The sequence below is a fragment of the Somniosus microcephalus genome, chromosome 16 (genome assembly GCF_052327205.1).
Source record: "Somniosus microcephalus isolate GS21.2 chromosome 16, FLI_Smic_1.0, whole genome shotgun sequence".
In the NCBI taxonomy this organism is placed as follows: Eukaryota; Metazoa; Chordata; class Chondrichthyes; order Squaliformes; family Somniosidae; genus Somniosus; species Somniosus microcephalus.
This window is the reverse complement of record NC_141002.1, coordinates 54,787,912-54,811,650: the sequence shown is the minus strand read 5'-3', so window position 1 is coordinate 54,811,650 and position 23,739 is coordinate 54,787,912. Positions and strand designations below refer to the sequence as shown.

General features: G+C 44.7%; 1 protein-coding gene across 1 annotated transcript in view; it reads right to left on the bottom strand.

The window, feature by feature from the left end:
* LOC147106186 (chromatin remodeling regulator CECR2-like) overlaps window positions 1–23,739 on the bottom strand; it is a 128,002-nt gene that overhangs the window by 90,404 nt on the left and 13,859 nt on the right. Inside the window, exons 3-5 of the mRNA XM_086009793.1 lie at window positions 11,885–12,068; window positions 5,199–5,335; window positions 4,667–4,780 (exon numbers count right to left, since the gene is read on the bottom strand). Of these exons, the coding sequence (XP_085865919.1) occupies window positions 4,667–4,780; window positions 5,199–5,335; window positions 11,885–12,068 (435 nt within the window). The remainder of the gene's footprint in view (window positions 1–4,666; window positions 4,781–5,198; window positions 5,336–11,884; window positions 12,069–23,739) is intronic.

Below are 23,739 nucleotides of genomic sequence, written 5' to 3'. Positions count from 1 at the left end.
TTGGCAATGTCTTCCTTGATACGGTGGAAGGCTAAGCGGGCCTCTGCCGTCACGGGAAAGGAGGTGGACTTGATCAGCGGACGGGCCTTGTCCGCATAGTAGGGGACCCACTGGGCGTAATAGGAGAAAAACCCTAGGCACCTCTTCAGGGCTTTTAGGCAGTGGGAGTTCCATAAGGGGACGCATCCGGTCGGGGTCGGGACCGATGACTCAGTGTTCCACAACACAGCCAAGGATGGCGAGGCGGGTTGTGCGGAGTATGCACTTCTCCTCGTTATACGTCAGGTTCAGGAGTTGGGCGGTGCGGAGGAATTTTTCGAGGTTTGCGTCATGGTCCTGCAAGTCATGGCCGCAGATGGTCACATTGTCCAGATATGGGAAAGTGGCCTGCAACGCATTTTGATCAACCATCCGGTCCATCTCCCTTTGGAAGACAGAGACCCCGTTGGCGACGCCAAAGGGAACCCTAAGGAAGTGGTAGAGGCAGCCGTTTGCCTCAAAGGCAGTATACTGGCGGTCCTCAGGGCGGATAGGGAGCTGGTGGTACGCTGATTTCAGGTCAATGGTCGAGAAGACGCGGTACTGCGCGATCTGGTTGACCATATCAGCTATGCGGGGGAGTGGGTAAGCGTCCAGCAGGGTGTAGCGATTTATTGTCTGGCTGTAGTCGATGACCAGGCGCTGCTTCTCGCTGGTCTTAACGACCACAACCTGGGCTCGCCAGGGGCTGGTGCTGCCCTCAATAATCCCCTCCTTCAGGAGCCGCTCCACTTCGGTTTTAATGAAAACCCTGTCCCCGGCACTGTATCGCCTGCTCTTTGTGGCGATGGGCTTACAGTCGGGGGTGAGGTTAGCGAACAGTGGGGGGGGGGGGGGGGTGACTCTGATTGTGGAGAGGTTGCACCTGGTGTGCGGCGGGCAATTTTGAAGCTGCTGGCTGCGGACTGTGAGTGGGGGGAGGGGTCCACCGTACGCCATCGTAACACTTTTAAGGTGGCACTGAAAATCTAACCCCAGTAGAACGGCAGCGCAGAGGTGGGGCAGGACCAGAAGTTTAAAATTATCGTACACAGTCCCGTCTACTACGAGTGTCACCACGCAGTAGCCGCCAATGTCCGCCGACTGGGACTCGGAGGCCATAGAAATCCGCTGGTGCGCAGGCAGGACTGGGAGAGAGCAACGCCGCACCGTGTCGGGGTGGATGAAGCTCTCCGTGCTCCCAGGGTCGAAAAGGCAGATTGTTTCGTGACCATTTACCTTAATGTCCATTGTGGACCGGGCCAGTTGGTGCGGTCCCGCTTGGTCCAACGTAACGGAGGCCAGCGTAGGGGTCGGTGTGTCGCTGCGGGTATCAGATGAGGCGGTGTTGGGGGCCTGTTGTGTCCCGGCTGTCGTCCAAGATGGCGGCGTCCATGATCCCCATGTGGCTGGAGGCGTCCAAAATAGCTGCTGTTCCGGTGGTTCGCACATGGCTGGGGAGGCCCAAGATGGCAGCCCGCACGCGGCGCTGCTGGGGTTCGGGGTGGCTTTGGCTCTGCAGACGCTGGCGTAGTGTCCCTTCTTCCCGCAGCCCGAGCAGATCGCATTTTTCGCCGGGCAGCGCACTCTGGGGTGTTTGGCCTGGCCACAGAAGTAGCATTTCTGGCCTTGGGGCACTGCTGTCTGGCCTTGGGACACTGCTGCGGTAGTTGGGCCGTTGCTGGGATGTGGCTGGGGTGGCACGGCGCTATGAGACGGTCCTACCGTGTCCCAGGCTGTCGTTCCCCGCGGCGTCCACGGTGCAGAGGAGTAGGCATCCATGCCCCGGTAGGCTGCGTCCAATGATAGTGCGAGTTCGGAGGCCTTGTTGAGATCGAGGTCACTCTGCTCCAACAGTCGCTGTCGGGTGTAATTGGACCTGTGGCCCGCTACAAAAGCGTCCCGGATAAGTTCCTCTGTGTACACGGCGGCCTTTACATCCTTACAACCACAGGCCCGGCCAAGCACAGACAGTGCCTGAAGGTATTCCTCGGTCGATTCCCCAGGTTGTTGTTTACGACTCCCCAGGAGGTGCCTAGCGTACACCTCGTTCACTGGGCGCGTGTACTGGTCCTTGAGGAGCTTGATAGCATCCGCGTACGAGGTCGCGTCCTGGATGACCGAGCACACTCGGTGGTTCACTTTGGAGGTCAGGACATCCAGTTTGTCCTCGTCCGATTTGACCGGTGCAGCGGAGGCGATCAGGAATTTTTCAAAACACCTAAGCCAGTGAGTAAACTTGGTGGATGAGTCCGCCTCCCGATGATCTAAGTCCAGGCATGCTGGTGTGAGGATCTTCTCCATTATAAAAATCTTGTTAATAAAATTGATGCGCTATCAATAACTCAAAAGACTGAGATTAAGCGAGTAACTAACAGGCTTTTATTAACAAGAGAATGAAGGTGTGCCTCGAGTGGTCGACCGGTCCAGAATACAGAGGGACTGTGGAGCAGTCACCTTTATACCTGGACTCGTGGGAGGAGTCAGCCGAGGCATGTACACAGTGGAATACAAACCGTTTTACCACACCCTACGTAAACTTGAGGTCATCCAAAACACTGCTGCCCATGTCCTAACTCGTATCAAGTCCCGTTCACCCATCACTCCTGTACTCGCTGACCTACATTTGCTTCCGGTAAAGCAGCACCTCGATTTTAAAATTCTCATCCTTGTTTTCAAATCCTTCCGTGACCTCACCCCACCCCTTCTCTAATCTCCTCCAGCCCTAAAACCCTCTAAAATAGCTGCGCTCCTCCAACTCTGGCCGCTTGAGCATCCCCGATTTTAATCACTCCACCATTGGTGGCCGTGCCTTCAGCCACCTAGGCCCTAAAATCTGGAACTCCCTGCCTAAACCCCTCTGCCTCTCTTCCTCCCTTTCCTCCTTTAAGACGCTCCTTAAAACTTACCTCTTTGACCAAGCTTTTGGTCATCTACCCCAATGTCTCCCTTATCTGGCTTTGTGCAAAATTCTGTTTTATAAACACTCCTGTGAAGTGCCTTGGGACGTTTTACTACGTTAAAGGTGCTATATAAATACAAGTTGTGCTTGTTGGCCAGTTCTCTAGGTGGCATTTCACGGTATATAATTGCCCTGAGATACGGCAGTATCGAATACTCCCAGCAATGTAACACTGCCTGCTGCTATATCTCCAGTCTTCTCAAAAGATGCCATGTCTGGGTGAAAATCACACCCAATGTTTTGAATTAAAAGTTGGGGAATTCTATTTATAAAATGTATATTTAGTTTGCTGTAGCTCTAAGTTGCTGTTGTTGTAACTATTTAATCTATTCTTGCAAATGCCATAATTCTCTTCTGGGGTGATGTTTCAGGAAATCACTCCACGTAAATTTTTTTTATATAGAAAAGGAGGAATGCCTGGCATTGTGCGCACCACTTCTAGTTCTAGTAATAATTCTGGTGGAAAACGCACTCAAGACAGGGGTGACCTGGCAAATGCAACTTGCAGCTTCCTGTGCACTCAGCAACAATGTGCCTTGACCATGAAGGTGACCCCCAAAAAAACTTCTTACATCAGAATGTCTTTTCCGTTTTCCACATTCTCAGGCCTGATGTTTAAATTGTCAGTGTGCGTGTCCGACACAGTTCTGGATGAGCAAAAATTTTCTCCAATTAAATATTGGGAAGACCGAAGCCATTGTTTTCGGTCCCCGCCACAAACTCTGGTCCTTAGCCACTGACTCCATCCCTCTCCCTAACATCTGTCGGAGGCTGAACCACACTGTTCGCAACCTTGGTGTCGTATCTGACCCGGAAATGAGCTTCCGACCACATATCCGCAGCATAACAAAGACCGCCTACTTCCACTTCCGTAACATCGCCCATCTCCGCCCTTGTCTCAGCTCACCCTGCCTTTGTTACCTCTAGACTTGACTATTCTAACACACTCCTGGCTGACCTCCCACATTCCACCCTACGTAAACTTGAGGTCATCCAAAACTCGGCTGCCCACATCCTAACTCGCACCAAGTCCCGTTCAGCCATCACCCCTGTGCTCGCTGACCTACATTGGCTCCCGTTAAGCAGCGCCTCGATTTCAAATCCCCCCATGGCCTCGCCCCTCCCTATCTGTAATCTCCTTCAGCTCCACAACCAAGATATCTGCGCTCCTCTAATTTTGCCCTCTTGAGCATCCCTGATTATAATCGCTCAACCACTGGTGGCCGTGCCTTCTGTTGCCTAGGCCCTAAGCTCTGGAATTCCCTGCCAAAACCGCTCCGCCTCGCTACCTCTCTTTCCTCCTTTAAGACGCTCCTTAAAACCTACCTCTTTGACCAAGCTTTTGGTCACCTGCCCTAATTTATCCTTATGTGGATCAGTGTCAAATTTTTTGTCTTAAAATACTCCTGTGCCGCGCCTTGGGACATTTTACTAGGTTAAAAAGGTGCTATATAAATATATAAGTTGTTGTAAATATGTGTTTTTTTAATGCTATGGACTCAGGTCAACAGTGCATTAACAGGAGGTTTCCAAAGCAGAACGGAGTGCTGAATAGAAATGAACAGATTTATTTTCTTTTTCTGGATGTGAATGTGGGTCACCAGGGGACAAGAGCCAAGGCTGAGCCTATTGACTTAGCCACACCTAATCCAATGTGCTATTTACAGTAAATGTGAAACAACTCACCTCATGGTTGTTAAATAAATATCTTCTAGTTTTTTCCGTTTTGATGGTCGGCCTCTCTTTTTAGGTTTCAGGTCTACAAGTTTGTAACCGGAACTAATTAGTTTTCCATTTTCCCTGTAAGGTTGAAAAACTTACAATTAACATAGGTGTCACCAATCACTGCCATTCATCAACCCGTATGCAATAGGATGCGTGAACCCCAGTGCAACCCTAAGGTATGAAATTACTGATTTCCTTCCATCAAAAACATACATGCACAATTCCTCCTGGTTGACATTATCTTCTGATTCTTTAACTTTCTAGTCAAATTTTGACTGTGCTACAAATTATCTAATTAAAAAAAAAATTAATTCCAAAATAATACATTCTCAGCAGATACAGTGACTCCAAATCTGCTTGATCCACTAACTACTGGGAAGTATCATCGCCTGGTGCACCAAATCCTGGTCCTAGAACGAGCGGAAGTTTTAACCCATTGAAAACACACACACACAGCTTAACTTATGTAAATAAAATGCTGATCGATTATTACATTTCTTCTGCCTGATTTTTCTCCAGTGACAAAGATGGTCCCTCCTTGTATAAACGAGTGCCATAAAAGTACCAATAGGTTGCTCCAATGGCATCCTCTCCTAAGGGTTCCACTCGCAAATTATCAGCATCCAGACCCTGACAAATAGATAAAAACAGTCAAATCTAATACAAATTACATACTTTTAAAAATTGTAAGCAAATTCTGTCCAATAGTTTGACTCCAGGATTGTCTGAGTGACTTGATAACCCAACCTCACGTATAAAGGCAACAGATCGATAAAGATGCTGGAATACAGTGGCTACCAGGCTTCACCGGGAATCACCACCACCACCACCAACTCTGGGCAACACCATCCGCAAGTATGAGGAGAAGAAATATACACTAAATAGTAAAACTTTAAAAGGAGTAGCAGAGCGAAGAGACTTAGGGGTTCAGAGGCACAACTTTTATACAAATGAGAGGGCAAGTTGATCAAGTGGTTAAAAAAGCATGTGGGATAATAGGTTTCTTTTATGGGGCATAGAGTTTAAAAGCAAAGAGGTAATGCAAAACCTTTATAAATCATTAATTAGGCTGCAATTAGAATATTGGGCCTAGGTTTGGGCGCCCTACTTTAGGAAGGATGTTAATAACATGGAAAGGGTACAGAAGAGATTTAGTAAGATGATACCAGGGATGAAAGGGGTTAGCTTTTATTAATTAGAGCTCTTTTCATTTAAGCAGAGAAGGTGAAGATAAGATCTGGTAGAGATGCTCAAAATGAGAGGTTTTCATCAGTTAAATAGGGAAGAGCCATTTCCACTGGATGCCGAGCCTGTAACTAAATCAAATGTGGCCACAGTAAATAATAATTCTAATAGGTCTAAGAACGTTAAAAAAACAAGCCTGAAGGCTTTGTGTTTTAATGCGAGGAGTATTTGTAATAAGGTGGATGAATTGGCTGCGCAAATAGAGGTAAACGAATACGATTTGGTTGGGATTACGGAACGTGGCTCAAGGATGGCCAAGGCTGGGAACTCAACATCCAGGGGTATTTGATATTCAGGAAAGATAGGCAAAAAGGAAAGGGAGGTGGGGTAGCATTACTGGTTAAAGAAGGTATTTACACAATTGTAATGAAGGATATTAGCTCTGATGATGTGGAATCTGTATGGGTAGAATTGAGAAATACTAAGGGGGAAAAAACGTTAGTGGGAGTGGTATATAGACCTCCAAACAGTAAGGCGCAGGTGGGGGATGGCATTAAAAGGGAAATTAAAGACGCGTGCAGTAAGGGCACAGCAGTCATCATGGGTGACTTTAATCTACATATAGATTGGGCCAACCAAATTAGTAACAATACTGTGGAGGAGGAATTCCTGGAGTGTTTACGGGATGGTTTCCTGGACCAATATGCGGAGGAACCAACCAGAGATCAGGCCATCTTAGACTGGGTATTATGTAACGAGAAAGGATTAATTAGCAATCTTGTTGTACGAGGCCCCTTGGGTCGGAGTGATCATAATATGATCAAAATCTTCATTAAGATGGAGAATGAAATAGTTGACTCAGAGACTAGGGTCCTCAATTTAAATAAAGGAAACTACGATGGTCTGAGGAGCGAGTTGGGTAGGATTGATTGGGGAATGGCACTCAAAGGGTTGACGGAGGATAGGCAATGGCAAACATTCAAAAGACCGAATGGATGAGCTACAGAATTTGTTCATCCCAGTTTGGCATAAAAATAAAACAAAAAAGGTGACTCAACCGTGGCTAACAAGGGAAATTAGGGATAGCATAAGATCCAAAGAGAGGACATATAAATTGGCCAGAAAAAGCAATAATCCTGAGGTTGGGAGCAGTTCAGGATTCAACAGAGGAGGACAAAGGGATTAATTAAGAAAGGGAAAATAGAATGAGTGTAAGCTTGCAGGGAACATAAAAACTGACTGTAAAAGCTTTTATAGATATGTGAAGAGAAAAAGATTGGTGAAACATAGAAGATAGGAGCAGGAGTAGGCCATTTGGCCCGTCGAGCCTGCTCCGCCATTCAATGAGATCATGGCTGATCATTCAAATTCAGTACCCTGTCCCTGCCTTCTCCCCATATCCCTTGATCCCTTTAGCCTTAAGAAATATATCCAACTCTTTCTTGAATATATTTAATGAACTGGCCTCCACCACCCTCTGTGGCAGAGAATTCCACAGGTTCACCACTCTCTGGGTGAAGAAATTCCTCCTCATTTCAGTCCTAAATGGCTTACCCCTTATCCTTAGACTGTGACCCCTGGTTCTGGACTCCCCGACCATCGGGAACATCCTTCCAGCATCTAGTCTGTCCAGGCCGGACAGAATTTTATAGGTTTCGATGAGGTCCCCTCTCAATCTTCTAAACTCGTGAGTATAAGCCCAATCGACACAATCTCTCCTCATACGTCATTCCTGCCATCCCAGGTATCAGCCTGGTGAATCTTCGCTGCACTCCTTCCATGGCAAGAACGTCCTTCCTCAGATAAGGCAACCAAAACTGCACACAATACTCAAGGTGTGGTCTCACCAAGGCCCTGTACACCTCACAGAAAACCCCACAGTGCAGATAGAGGCCATTTCGGCCCATCGAGCCTGCACCGACACACATCCCACCCGATCCCCGTAACCCCTACACCAACACATATCCCACCCTATCTCTGTAACCCCACACATTTTAATCCCCCTAACACTAAGGGTCAATTTATCATAGCCAATCAACCTAACCTGCACATCTTTGGACTGTAGCAAGACATCCTTATTCCTGTACTCGAACCCTCTTGCCACGAAGGCCAACATACCATTTGCCTTCTTAACCGCCTGCTGCACCTGCATGCTTACCTTCAGTGACTGGTGCACAAGAACACCCAGGTCTCTTTGCACTTCCCCTTCACCCAATCTATTGCCATTCAAATAATAATCTGCCTTCCTGTTTTTGCCTCCAAAGTGGATAACCTCACATTTATCCACATTATAGTGCATTTGCCATGTTTCTGCCCAATCACCTAACCTGTCCAAATCATACTGGAGTTTCATGACATCCTCCTCACAGCATACCCTCCCACACAGCTCTGTGTCATCTGCAAATTTGGAGAGATTACATCCAATTCCCTCATCCAGATCATTAATATATATTGGGAACAGCTGGGGTCCTAGGACCGATCCTTGCGGTACCTCACTAGTCACTGCCTGCCACTCGGAAAACGACCCGTTTATTCCAACTCTTTGCTTTCTGTCCGCCAACCAGTTCTCTATCCAAGTCAATCCCTTGCCCCCAATCCCATGTGCCTTAATTTTGCACGCTAATCTCTTATGCGGGACCTTATCGAAAGCCTTCTGAAAGTCCAAATACACCACATCCACTGGTTCTCCCGTATCTCTTTTACCAGTTACATCCTCAAAAAATTCCAGTAGATTAGTCAAGCATGATTTACCTTTTGTAAATCCATGTTGACTTTGTCTGATCCTGTCACTGCTTTCCAAGTGCTCTGCTATTACATCTTTTACAATGGACTCTAGCATTTTCCCCACTACCGATGTCAGGCTTACCAGTCTATAATTCCCCCCTTTTTCTCTACCACCTTTTTTGAATAGTGGGGTAACATTAGCTACCCTCCAATCCATGGGTACTGTTCCAGAGTCTATCGAGTTCTGGAAGATGACCAGCAATGCATCTACTATTTCTAGGGCCACTTCCTTAAGTACCCTGGGATGTAGATTATCAGGCCCTGGGGATTTATCGGCCTTCAGTCCCATCAATTTTCCTAACACCATTTCCCTACAAATACTGATTTCTTTCCGTTCCACCCTTTCATCAGACCCTATGCTCTCCGGCATATCTGGGAGGTTATTTGTGTCCTCCTTTGTGAAGACAGAACCAAAATATGTATTTAGTTGGTCTGCCATTTCTTTGTTCCCCATTATAAATTCCCCTGATTCTGACTGCAAGGGACCTACGCTTGACTTAATCTGTCGATATCCCTTTGTAATTTTGTGCTTCCATATACACTGCCTACAATTCCACCTATCTTTGTGTCATCGGCAAAGTCGAATATATAACTTTCTAAGCCATCATCTTCGACTTTGCCGATGACACAAAGATAGGTGGAATTGTAGGCAGTGTATATGGAAGCACAAAATTACAAAGGGATATCGACAGATTAAGTCAAGCGTAGGTCCCTTGCAGTCAGAATCAGGGGAATTTATAATGGGGAACAAAGAAATGGCAGACCAACTAAATACATATTTTGGTTCTGTCTTCACAAAGGAGGACACAAATAACATCCCAGATATGCCGGAGAGCATAGGGTCTGATGAAAGGGAGGAACGGAAAGAAATCAGTATTTGTAGGGAAATGGTGTTAGGAAAATTGATGGGACTGAAGGCCGATAAATCCCCAGGGCCTGATAATCTACATCCCAGGGTACTTAAGGAAGTGGCCCTAGAAATAGTAGATGCATTGCTGGTCATCTTCCAGAACTCGATAGACTCTGGAACAGTACCCATGGATTGGAGGGTAGCTAATGTTACCCCACTATTCAAAAAAGGTGGTAGAGAAAAAGCGGGGAATTATAGACCGGTAAGCCTGACATCGGTAGTGGGGAAAATGCTAGAGTCCATTGTAAAAGATGTAATAGCAGAGCACTTGGAAAACAGTGACAGGATCAGACAAAGTCAACATGGATTTACAAAAGGTAAATCATGCTTGACTAATCTACTGGAATTTTTTGAGGATGTAACTGGTAAAAGAGATACGGGAGAACCAGTGGATGTGGTGTATTTGGACTTTCAGAAGGCTTTCGATAAGGTCCCGCATAAGAGATTAGCGTGCAAAATTAAGGCACATGGGATTGGGGGCAAGGTATTGACTTGGATAGAGAACTGGTTGGTGGACAGAAAGCAAAGAGTTGGAATAAATGGGTCGTTTTCCGAGTGGCAGGCAGTGACTAGTGAGGTACCGCAAGGATCGGTCCTAGGACCCCAGCTGTTCCCAATATATTTTAATGATCTGGATGAGGGAATTGGATGTAATCTCTCCAAATTTGCAGATGACACAGAGCTGTGTGGGAGGGTATGCTGTGAGGAGGATGTCATGAAACTCCAGTATGATTTGGACAGGTTGGGTGATTGGGCAGAAACATGGCAAATGCACTATAATGTGGATAAATGTGAGGTTATCCACTTTGGAGGCAAAAACAGGAAGGCAGATTATTTGAATGGCAATAGATTGGGAGAAGGGGAAGTGCAAAGAGACCTGGGTGTTCTTGTGCACCAGTCGCTGAAGGTAAGCATGCAGGTGCAGCAGGCGGTTAAGAAGGCAAATGGTATGTTGGCCTTCGTAGCAAGAGGGTTCGAGTACAGGAACAAGGATGTCTTGCTACAGTTGTACAGGGCCTTGGTGAGACCGCACCTTGCATATTGTGTGCAGTTTTGTTCGCCTTACCTGAGGAAGGACGTTCTTGCCACGGAAGGAGTGCAGCGAAGATTCACCAGGCTGATACCTGGGATGGCAGGAATGACGTATGAGGAGAGATTGTGTCGATTGGGCTTATACTCACTGGAGTTTAGAAGATTGAGAGGGGATCTCATTGAAACCTATAAAATTCTGTCAGGCCTGGACAGACTAGATGCAGGAAGGATGTTTGATGGCCGGGGAGTCCAGAACCAGGGGTTATAGTCTAAGGATAAGGGGTAAGCTATTTAGGACAGAGATGAGGAGGAATTTCTTCACCCAAAGAGTGGTGAACCTGTGGAATTCTCTGCCACAGAGGGCGGTGGAGGCCAGTTCATTAAATATATTCAAGAAAGAGTTGGATATATTTCTTAAGGCTAAAGGGATCAAGGGATATGGGGAGAAGGCAGGGACAGGGTACTGAATTTGGATGATCAGCCATGATCTCATTGAATGGCGGAGCAGGCTCGAAGGGCCGAATGGCCTACTCCTGCTCCTATCTTCTATGTTTCTATGTAACTAGAGGGCATAAATTTAAGATTGTCTTTAAAGGGAGAGGTTTGAGCTTTTTTAAAACTGCAGAGGGTTTAAGACATGGAATGTTCTACCAAAAACAGTGGTGGTAGCAGAATCCAAATAACTTTTGAAAGGAAAGTGGATGGATGTTAGAAAAGAAAAATTAAAAAAGATCAGAGGAATGGGACTAAGTGAATAGATCTTTCAGAAAGCTGGTGCAGGCTTGATGTGTCAACTGTCTTCCTACTGCGCTGTAAAATTCAATGATTTTAAAAGACCATGAGAAATCCAGAGGTGGGTGAGGCTGTTTCGTGATATGGAAAGCTATGGGGTTAAAGGGAATGACGGGGCTGTCCCAGACTCAGCTTTAATAAGCAGCCTGCAAAATTGATGGCGTTGTGTCAGATCCAGAAGTATATAGGCATGAATGAGGACTGAACAAGATGGCTTCAGTTTGCTACTGTTGGAGCTTTAAGAAGTTGTGATTCATCCAGGCAAATGGAAATAGTCTGCCAACGCTTACAATCTGCTTACAAAGGAATAATGGTTTCTTGAGTGAAGAATTAGAGGGCGCCTATGGGGGACTCTGCAGGAGTGAACGACTTCGGGGGAGGAGAAAATGAGATAAGAGGAGAAAACTGGTTCTGCAAGTAGTTAGCTTCGGTGCATAGTGTGAAACATGCCCCTCCCCCTCCATTTAAAATTGTACCTTTAAAAGATCAAACACGTCATCTGCATCCAATCTATAGTCGCATAGCCTGTGTAATAGCTCGACACGTAAACGAATGGGTAATCCTTTGAACTTGGTGTTTTTCAGTGGGTTCGGTCTGCCTTCTTCAAGTTCCCATCGATGTTTAATAATGTCTTCCAGATACATGTCACAACTGTCAGGTCTGGGGAATGAGCACATTAATAAGGAATCAAAGTTTTCAATATACAAAAAGGGTAAATTTTCCATCTTTGCATTGTTGATGTGAAGCAGCACCCACCAGGTGTACATACTAGGAAATCGCATTTAAATGAATGGACAAAAAATTTGAGCCTTCACATGCACAACGTCCTGATATGCACTCTTGGCAGGTGAGGCTTCGTGCTGGGCGGACAAAGACAGAAACTTTATCTCTATTCACTGAAGGGTATTATTTGTGCAGCATTTAATGTACAATTTAGTGATTTCAATTTTTTTTTTTTTAAATGACTGTGTATTTGTTGCAACAGGCTTTTTAAACAGATAAAACACTTAATAACTACCCTAGAACAGTGCAGTAACATACTTATTAACTTCACTGATGTGCTGCACCATGGAGCAATACAACTTAAATAAAAAGATGGTGGCAAGTGTAACCAGGCCAGTCCTCTCTGGAAGGGAGAGTGTAGGCTGGCATAATTGAAATGTATGTCCTGCTGGCCTGAGTGACATAAGCAAACCTTCTCATGTCAGATCTAGGTACCATCCAAGGAAAAGGAGAAAGAAAAGGCAGGAGATAAATACAATCTCATTGACTTAATTTCATACTTACACACTTCATAGTATTTCACTGTAGACGGATATTAATGAAATATTTATTAGATTGCTGGGCACGAATTATCCTACCATAAAACTACCTATTCCTGGCCATGTTCGAGCAAATGCTGAACCAATCTACCCACAAACATTATCTGTGTGGAATTTTTATTTAGTACTGGAAACGGCATGTGCAAGGTTACAAACCGGTCACACGGTTAAAAACAGAAAATGCTGGAAATATACTCGGGTCAGACAGCATCCTGCCTGGCCTGCCGAGTATTACCAGCATTTTCTGTTTTTATTTCAGATTTCCAGCATCCGCAGTATTTTGCTTTTGTCGCAGGGTTAAGATCAGTCATGGATAGCCATTTTCTGCAAGTTGGAGGTAATTTACATTAGTTTAGTATTCAAAAGGGGTCACTTCAAATGCATTGTTGCTTAGAAGCTCTTTGTGACACCTTGCTGCTTAGGTGTCGCTCTATACAATTTGCTCAGCTTGACACTTCAGTCACAGACGGTGAGGCTACAAGAAGTCTCCGCACTACAATAGAACATAAACAGTATTTTCCTTATCAACTGTAGGTAAAGAAAGGACAAACTTGTATTATAAAGTGCCTTATCATGTCACTCAGCACTTCCCAAAGTGCTTCATATCAAAAAAAAGTCTCTCCCACAAAGCACTGTTGAAGCAGGGGCCAATTCTTTTTTTCCAAGTAAATATCTAGTTCCCTTTTAAGAGAAATATTGGGACAGATTTTGCTGTCAAAGTAACGGCGAGGCTAATGGCGCTCACCGTTATTTATGCATAAATGGTACAAAAACCTCAGATGCAGAGTTAAATGCCAATATCTAAAAGTTGCTGTCTGAGTTGTTTCACAAAAATGGCATTTTGCTGTGCCTCAGCATTGACATGCACTGAATGTTGTGAAGTTGGTGTATTTGCACGGTAGATACGAACTAAACTTACCACAGAAAGACTCGTCATTTCAAGCGCACGTACCCGTTTAACGACCTGATAAAGTGTTAATTACTGCCAGTAAACCTCTGTCACAGAAAATTAACTGTGTGGAGTCTCATTCCTTCAGGTACTAATTGTTGTTGGAGATTTTAAAATTGTCAAATTTAAATTCTTGAAAAAATTTTTTTTTTTTTTTTTTTTTACTTTTCCTTTTTCTTTCCCCCCCTCTCTCTCTTAATCCAATATTTATTTCCCTCTCTTTCTCTTCCTGTACCTGATTTGACATTGACTTTAGCCACTGTAATTTACACTTCCTTCTCAGTCTTTCTGCTGTTTATTTCACAATCCTTCAATCTGATTGGTTAAGGAGACAGACAGTTGGTTGCCCCGTTCACTCAGGTCCCTCGCTGTGCTGTTATCAGCAACTGAGTGGGGGGGTAAATCGCCCGTTATACGCAGTGGCTGATATTCCTTGACTGCAACAGAACTGAATATCAGGCGCGGTGTGTAGCGGGCGGTCGATCCAATACCGCCCGTGACAAATTTCTAGCCCATAATGATTTCAAGAACTATTTTCTGACGTGCAGACACCATAATGTAGCAGTCAATTTGTGCACAGCAAGGCCCTACAAACAACGATCAGGTGAAAACCAGTTAATCTGTGGAGTTTTTTTGGTGAGAATGGTATTGGCCAGGACATTGAGAGAACACTGCTCATTGAATAGTGCCTCAACAGACAGACAGGGCCTTGGTTTCACATTGCAACCAAAGAACAGTACCTCCATTACTGCACCACTCCCACACTCAAGCATTATCCTAGATTATGTGCTCAAGTCATGGAGAGAGGCTCAAACTGACAATTTTCTGTTTCAGAGATGAGCTTGCTACCAACTAAGTCTAGTTGACACCAAACAAATTTAAATAAATAAATCTGTCCCTACATTTACATACATAAATAAAATCTGTGCACATATTATGGGTGAACCAATCTTTACCATCCATCTGCTGAGGTGTGGCTTTTTGGAGCGAAGGCTAAAACGCGTAAAACTTCAGTTCAATCGTGCTTATTTGCAACTTATGCCCTTATCAAATATCTGCAACAGTACTTCAGAAGAAGTTGTTTTCTGACGGGCCGCTCACATTTTGTCAGCTTAACCTTTGGTTTGAACACAAAAAAAATCTAGGCTGACACTCCGGTGCAGTACTGAGGGAATGCTGCACTGTCAGAGGTTCCGTCTTTCAGATGAGACATCTGCTCTCTTAGGTGAGTGTGTCTTGGCCAATATTCATCACTCAATCAACATCACTAAAACAGATTATCTAGTCATTATTGCATTGCTGTTTGTGGGGCCTTTTTGTGCACAGTTTCCTATATTACAGCAGGACTACACTTCAAAAGTAATTAATTGGCTGTAGAGCACTTTGGGATGCCCTGAAGTCGTGAAAGGTGCTATATAAATGCAAGTCTTTTTCTTTTTCTTAATATTCTTTTTGCTGGATCTTGCAACTACTGTTTTTCTCAGTAATCTCTATTCTTTTTGGGGGGTTTTTTAACCAGTGTTTTCTGCAACATCTCTGCCATTTCTGGGCTGTCATGGGATTCTGTTCTTGATTCTAATCCTCGCCTCCATTTCTTTCTGCCTACCTTTTATCTCCATTTCCACCCCCCCCCCCCCAAAAAATTACCTGCAACTGACATTTTAAAGACAGCATTTCCTTGCTTAGTAGTGTTGCTGTTGGTTTCTTGGTTAATTTAATTTCTAATCAATTCAGTACTGCAACAGTGTGCATCACGAACCTTCATTCCTTTCCTCACACCATTACATTTTCTACTGGAGACAGATTGCTGTCTCTCAATCTCCTGAGCTCCTCTTCAACCATTTACAAATTACCACAGTAATCAACGGTGTTCACAATCTTTCTTTCACGTCCATTACAAGATAAACTTTTGCTACCCAGGTTCCTACTCAATTTTCCTTTCAATTTGCTTTACTGGTTTAAATCTCATCCATTTTTCAAATGTCACTCAGTTTGTATCTAGTATCTTGTCTTTTTCATCTGTCCTGAGAATGCTGCAATTTCTGGATTACCACAGGCTCTCGCTCCCTTTTCCAGTTACTTTTGTCTTTTTATTTCCTTCTGTTTGTTATTGCTGGATGCTTCCTTTCTGTCCAATAGCTTTACAATTACATTTTCTACTTCAGTTTGCTCTTCTACCAGCTCTTAATTAAAAAAACCCTTTTTCTTAACAACAACAACTTGCATTTATATGGCACCTTTAACATAGTAAAACATCCCAAGGCGCTTCACAGGAGTGTTATCAAACAAAATTTGACACCAAGCCACATAAGGTGATATTAGGGCAGATGACCAAAAGCTCCGTCAAAGAGGTAGGTTTTAAGGAGCGTCTTAAAGGAGGAAAGAGAGGTGGAGAGGCGGAGAGGTTTAGGGGGGGAATTCTTCCTTCCTTCAGTCTTGTCAGGTTCTGGACACAAGATTATTTTTTCTTTTGAACAGTTTCTTCCATGATTTTGTTTTGTGCTCATCAAGTTAGAGGAGGTCAGTGCTGGAAAAAAATCAGCATTTTCCCCACCATTGTCAGCATCCAGCACTTTCATTTCAGGTACAGAACAGGCCAGATATACAAGCCATTTTTATATTGCTGCTGGAGTTGAGAGAGAGCAGCACTCAGTTGAAGATCTGAATAAAATGTAAATTAGCCAAAACCCAAGAAAAGCACACTGCACGACTTCAGGTCTCGACACCAGCCAATTATTTGCCTGTCTGACGGAGATAGCCAAATTGGAAACGGTAGGTCTACACCTACAGATTTGAACTGCACAAACCCATTTCACATAGAATAAGTGGCAAATATTTGAGAGCGCAACTAGGACATTTGTCTCAAGTCTAAGGGAATGACGAAAATGCAAGGTATATGGAACTAAGGCAGGTAAACAGAGTTAATGTACAACTCAGCCAGGATCTAACTGAATGGTGGAAGAGGCTCGAGAGGCTGAATGACCTACTCCTCTATCTATACAAATTATCCTAAATAAAATCAGTCCAACACATTTGCACACAAGAATGAATGAATGAATGCTTGCTTGCATAAAGAGTTAGCACCCTCCCAAATCAAGGCAGATGGGCTGATATTCTACTCCAGTTTACCATGATGCAATACGAACTTGTCTGGTGTTCCCCAGCTTTCTGTCCTCCTCTACTGAAGATATTTGCTCATCCTACAATATGGTTCCATGAATGCTGACTGCTCCCTGGTACTTCACCCAAATGCCCATTGTTCATTAGCAAGTCTGAACAGTAAATACTGTGGTTCATTCAAAATAGTTAAAACAGCCTGATCCTGTTACCTGATATACATGCATCTATTTTTTCCATATCTCTCCCTCCTCTCAGCGGACACTGAATACCAATTAAGAGTAGGAATCCCAGATGATATTTCGCCCTCCCTAGGCTGAGGTCACAGAGGCTAGGAGCCCACCTGAGGATCAAACTCGGAACCTTTGAACACTAAGGAAATCAAGGGGTAGGGTGGGAAAGTGGAGTTGAGGTAGAAGGTCCGCCATGATCTTATTGAATGGCGGAGCAGGCTCAAGGGGCCGTACGGCCTACTCCTGCTCCTATTTCTTATGTTCTTGTGGAACCTTTCTGGTCCCTACAGCTCAGCGCCACACCCAGTGGTGCACCTATACAATGGGCGACAAGGTTGCTTCAGAGCGATACAAAAAGAGACAGTTCCAGTTTGAGTATAGGTTGGTGAAGCCACTCTCACATCACTTCAGCTTAATACCACATGAAGTAACTCCAATGTGGTGTCAAGCTAAAAAAAAATGAACCATTGGAACTCCTGGACACTGTGAAACTAAAGCAAAGCTTATTTAAATGCTCCAAGAGTGCAGACAGTCCCAGACATGCTCTCAACACATTTATAATTAACAAGCATTTATAATTAACCAGCTGGGAGTGCAGTCGTATGCATGCACATTACCTCTCTCTGACTAGCAAGTTGGATCCACTACCTGGCAGTTTGACCAATACTGTCATTACCAATTTGTAGCTGCAGTATTACTGCAGCCCAAGATTCTTTTTTAAATTTAAAAATTGCCTAAAGTAGCTAAGCTTGGAGAAAAAAAAATTCCCCTCTCTCCCAAGGTTTACAGCAACACAATGACGGAGTACAGTAAAATAAACAGGTTTAACCCAAAATGTCTGCCTAATCCCATAAAAGATTACATCCTGGCTGGAGCAAGTGATAAAGATCGATGATGCTACAGGCCCACAGAAAAAGGAAAGGAAGTCAATCGAAACACCAGAGTAGAAAATAACAGCAACAGCCTTAATCCAAGAACGATGAATTAAGAATCACGTACACAGAGGAATACTGCACACAGACCAAGGAGTGACGAATATGGCACACAGACCAAGGAGTGACGGGGCATTTACAATGAGTAGATTTGATGATGCTGTGGTGTATGTGCCTTTAAGAGCCCCATGTGTACTGTAATGCCGGTAATGGCCACTCGGGCTATATAAGTCTGTATATTGTGTTGTATCAGTTAATTCCCCTCCAGACTTTGTTTAGTAAACACCTATGAAACCAACTCCTGTCTTCAGTGTCTCTATCAACACACAGACACAACAGTGGCGACGAATTGGAAACGGACTTACCTGCAATTCGGCAGCACCTCAAGGACATCGATTCCTCTGGCATCCAAAGTTGAAAAATCAAGAAAAAGAAAAAGCTGTAGTTTCACCAGCTAGCCAAGCTGGTGGCAGATACTGCAATAACCCTTCCTGGGCGTCGGGCTGGGGCTCCAGCGGCTGGCTCTACAGCTGGGCCTAGCAGCGAAAGCGGAGGCAAGCAGTAACAGACGGGGAGGAAGCACTCGGGAGACGGCCGGCGCTGCGAGCAGGTCGGCGTTCAGGCCTAGAGAGAGAGTCCGGCGGGAATGAGTCTCCAACTGTAAATAAATAAATAAAAAGAACGGAAACTGCGGGAAACAGCGTTGTCATCGGCAGCAGCGGCGGGGAAGCGCCATATCTTTACTGCAGAAAAGAAAGAAAAGCGCGGGAAGCGCCATTTTTTTCTCTAGGATGCCCAAGTCTGGCAATATTGATGCTTTTGATAATGAGATAGAGGATTGGACCCCATATGTGGAAAGAGTGGAGGTATATTGCACCGCAAATGGAATAGAAGATGAAAAAAAAGCTTCAGTACTACTAAATCTAATGGGCGCAAAGACATACGGACTGTTACGAAATGTAATCACTCCAGCCAAACCAAAGGACAAGAATTTTAAAGAAATTGTTGATACCCTACAGGAGCACTTAAACCCAACACCGCTGCTGATAGCGGAACGATTCAAATTCTTCAAGAGGAATCAACACAAGAGTGAAAGTAACGCTGATTACCTCACCGAATTAAGAAAGCTATCAAAACACTGCCAATTCGGGGCAGGACTAGCAGATTATCTTCGAGACAAATTCGTCTGCGGTCTCTTAAGTGAAGGAACACAGAAAAGGCTGCTTTCTGAAAAAGATTTAACACTGGACAAGGCTTTCAGTATGGCTGTATCATACGAAGCAGCCGCAAGAGGAGCTGCAGAGATACAACAAAAGACACAGGACTTCGGCACCCATGAAATGACACAGGGTTTCGAAAGATGTTATCGCTGCGGCAGATCCACCCATGACCAGAGGGACTGCTGGTTCAAGGACAAAGCATGCAGGCAATGCGGAAAGATTGGATACATTGCACGGGTATGCCGATCTGGACAAAAAAAATCCACAGACAGGAAAAAAAAAAATCAATAAAGAAAAGTACAGAAAGGTACAAATGATGACGGACAGTAGCTTCGAAGACCAGAAGAGCAATAGCGACTCCGAAAACAAGAGACTAAGCTGTCTCAAATTACATAATGTAATTGCCAAAGATGATTACCAGACCATTTGGGTTACCCTCACAATAGCAGGGTCCCCAGTTAAAATGGAGCTAGATACAGGATCAGCTCTGACCATCATAAATCGATGGGATTACGAGCGGCTATTTCCGCATATACCTTTAAAAGACACATCCATTATCTTGAAAACATATACGGGGCAGAAAGTATACCCCAAAGGAAAAATAAGGGTGCCTGTTGTATACAACGGCAAGGAAATACAAAAGTTGTATTTATACATTCTACAAGATGGTGGTCCACCGCTGTTGGGACGTGAATGGATCAGGAAAATACGTTTAGACTGGCACTCCATTCAGGCACTGACGGTGACCAGTAAGAAAAAAAACGATGATGACGCCATACCTGAACGATTAAAAGACATCTTGGCCAACGCCAAAGAAGTGTTTCAAGAGAAACTAGGAACCTTGAAAAGCATCACCGCCTCAATAAAAGTGGAAGATGCAGCAATTCCTAAGTTTTTAAGGCAAGACCGGTGCCATCCGCAATTCGTCCAGCAGTCGAGGCAGAGCTGGAGAATTTGGAAAAGGCAGGCGTATTATCCAAAATAGATTGGAGCGAGTGGGCAACACCCATCGTCCCAGTCATGAAGAAAGCATTGAATAATGATAAATCTGAAGAACAGAGAAAAATTCGCATCTGTGGAGACTTCAAGGTGACTGTAAACCCGGTCCTTCACACGGTACAGTATCTTCGAGGATAGAAGATATTTTCGCCTCACTATCCGGAGGGAAATGTTTCACCAAAATTGACTTGGCACAGGCATATCTACAGATGGAGGTTGAAGAGGCCTCTAAAAAATCTCACGATAAATACACACAAAGGTCTGTACCAGTACAATCGACTGGTTTTCGGAGTAGCATCCGCTCCAGCTATCTGGCAAAGAGCTATGGAGCAAGTCCGCCAAGGGATTCTGGGGACTCAATGCTACCTAGACGACATCCTTGTAACAGGAGAAAACGACAACGAGCACCTTGCCAATTTGGAGCAGGTGCTCACTAGGCTGAGAGCACGGGGCCTACGAGCAAATCGCCCCAAGTGCGAATTTTTCCAAAATCAATCATATTGTGGCCACATAATTAATAAGGAAGGGTTGCAGAAGTCAACTGAAAAAATTGAAGCGGTCATAAAAGCCCCAGCACCTGAAAATGTTTCACAATTAAGGTCGTTCCTGGGATTAATAAATTACTATCATAAATTTTTACCGAACTTATCAACTCTTCTATACCCTCTTAATGAACTGCTACAAACAGGAGTAATTTAGAAATGGAGCGATGACTGTAAACGCGCCTTCCATAAATGCAAAGACTTAATCACATGCAAAGGAGTTTTGGCTCATTACAACCCATCACTGCCAATCAGACTGGCGTGCGATGCATCCCCTTACGGCGTAGGAGCAGTATTATCGCATAAATTCCCTGATGGCTCGGAACGGCCGATAGCTTTTGCGTCACGCTCATTGAACTCAGCTGAGCGTAACTATGCCCAAATCGACAGGGAAGCACTCAGCCTGGTATGGGGAAGTGAAGAAATTCAACCATTACCTACACGGACAAACATTTACCTTGTTGACTGACCATCAACCCCTCATCTCCATATTCAACCCTAAAAAGGGTGTTCCCATTATGACAGCGCAAAGGCTACAGAGGTGGTCCCTTTTTCTAGGGGCACGCCAATACAACATAGAATACAAAGGATCAAAACAGCATGGGAATGCTGATGGGTTATCGCGCCTACCGTTGCCAACGGTAGAAGAAGCACCTACCGTAGACCCAGTGGAGATTTTCCACTCTACCATAGTCGAATGTCTACCAGTAACAAATTCTGCCATTGAAAGGGAAACTAGAAATGACCCGACTCTCTCACGAGTCTACGATTTAACAGTGAAGGGATGGCCAGCACATGGCGAACCACTGTTGCCAGCATTCTTGCAAAGAAGAGAACAGCTGTCAGTGTGCCGAGGAACCTTGATGTGTGGATCCAGAGTGGTGATTCCACCCAAACTCCAGGATAAAGTTCTAAAGGAGCTTCACGAGGGGCATCTGGGTGGAGTGAAAATGAAGAACCTAGCCAGGGCGTTTGTATGGTGGCCAGGTATCGATGGAGACATCGAAGAAATGACCAAGAGCTGCCTAGGATGCCAGAAGGTCCAAAACGCTCCACCCCAAGCCCCTGGTACACATCGACTTTGCTGGTCCATTTATGGACTCAATGTTCTTAATCGCGGTTGATGCACACTCCAAGTGGCCGGAAGTAATAAAGATGTCCTCCACCACCACGGAAAAAACCATCACAGTATTAAGGACCATATTTGCCAGGAATGGGCTGCCGGAACAGATCTGTTCTGATAATGGACCGCAATTTGTGTCCGAAGAATTCAGGAAGTTCTTAAAAAAACAATGGGGTTAAGCACTACACGTCCGCCCCATACCATCCCGCCACTAATGGATTGGCTGAAAGGTTTGTCCAGACCTTCAAGAAGGCCATAAAGGCCATGGGTAATGAAGACATAAAACTTCAGCACAAGGTGGATAACTTCTTGTTCGCATACAGGAATGCAACACATATGATTACAAACCAAACTCCCGCCATGATGTTCTTCAATAGAAGCCTAAGATGCCGGCTGGATTTGATCAAGCCCAACATCAGAAGGGACGTGGAGAACCGGCAATTTCAAGGCATGAATGAAAGGCCAACTAGAACCTTCCAGATAGGTCAACAGGTTTTGGCCCGGGACTACCGTACCGAGAAATGGCAGCCTGGAACTATCTGCACACAACTAGGACCGCTGATGTATACCGTGGACATTGGAGAAAGCATAATAAGGCGCCATGCTGACCAGATCATAGAGTCATCCGAAAAGGGACAACCTACACCACAACTCTATACGCCTAATGATGAAGCAGAGATACCCATAGTATCTACCCCCGATCCGGTGATACTGGAACCAGATGAACCCGACACTGGCATTCAAGCCGAATCAGCCTTGCCAAAAGAACCTACTACACCACTAGAAACTACTACACCACCGAGACGTTATCCGGACCGAGTCAGGAAGCCTCCAGAGAGACTGACTTATAGTTAATTAACTGCAGCAATGTGTAGATTATTTTTCTTGTAACATGTAATTAATAATTACTTACAATATTATGTACTGGTTGGCTAAAAGGGGAGGAATGCCTTTAAGAGCCCCATGTGTACTGTAATGCCGGTAATGGCCACTCGGGCTATATAAGCCTGTATATTGCGTTGTATCAGTTAGTTCCCCTCCAGGCTTTGTTTAGTACACACCTATGAAACCAACTCCTGTCTTCAGTGTCTATCAACACACAGACACAACAGGTGCGACTTCATCTTTTGCATGTCGCACAAGTTCAACCCTTGTTCAAAAAAGGGTGCAAGGATAAACCCAGCAACTAGAAGCCGGTCAGTTTATCCTCGGTAGTGGGGAAGCTTTCAGAAGCGATAATCATGGACAATGTTAACAGTCACTTGGACAAGTGTGGATTAATTAAGGAAAGCCAGCACAAATTTGTTGAAGGCAAATCATGTTTAACTAACTTGATCCAAGTTTTTTGATGAGGTAACAGAGAGGGTTGATGAGGGCAATGCAGTTGACGTGGTGTACATGGACTTCCAAAAGGCGTTTGATAAAGTGCCACATAATAGACTTACCAGCAAAGTTGAAGCCCATGAAATAAAAGTGGCAGCATGGCTACAAAATTGGCTAAGTGACAGGAAACAGAGAGTAGGGGTGAACGGTTGTTTTTTTTGACTGGAGGGAGGTAATCCCCAGGGGTCAGTTCTCGGACTACTGCTTTTCGTGATATATATTAATGACTTGGGCTTGGGTGTACAGGGCACAATTTCAAAATTTGCAGATGACACAAAACTTGGAAGTACAGTGAACAGTGAGGAGGATAGTGATAGACTTCAAGAAGATATAGACAGGCTGGTGAAATGGGCAGACATGTGGCAGATGAAATTTAACGCAGAAAAGTGCGAAGTGTTACATTTTGGTCAGAAGAACGAAAAGAGGCAATATAAACTAAAGGGTACAACCCTAAAGTGGGTGCATGAACAGAGAGACCTGGGGGTATATGTGCACAAATCGTTGAAGGTGG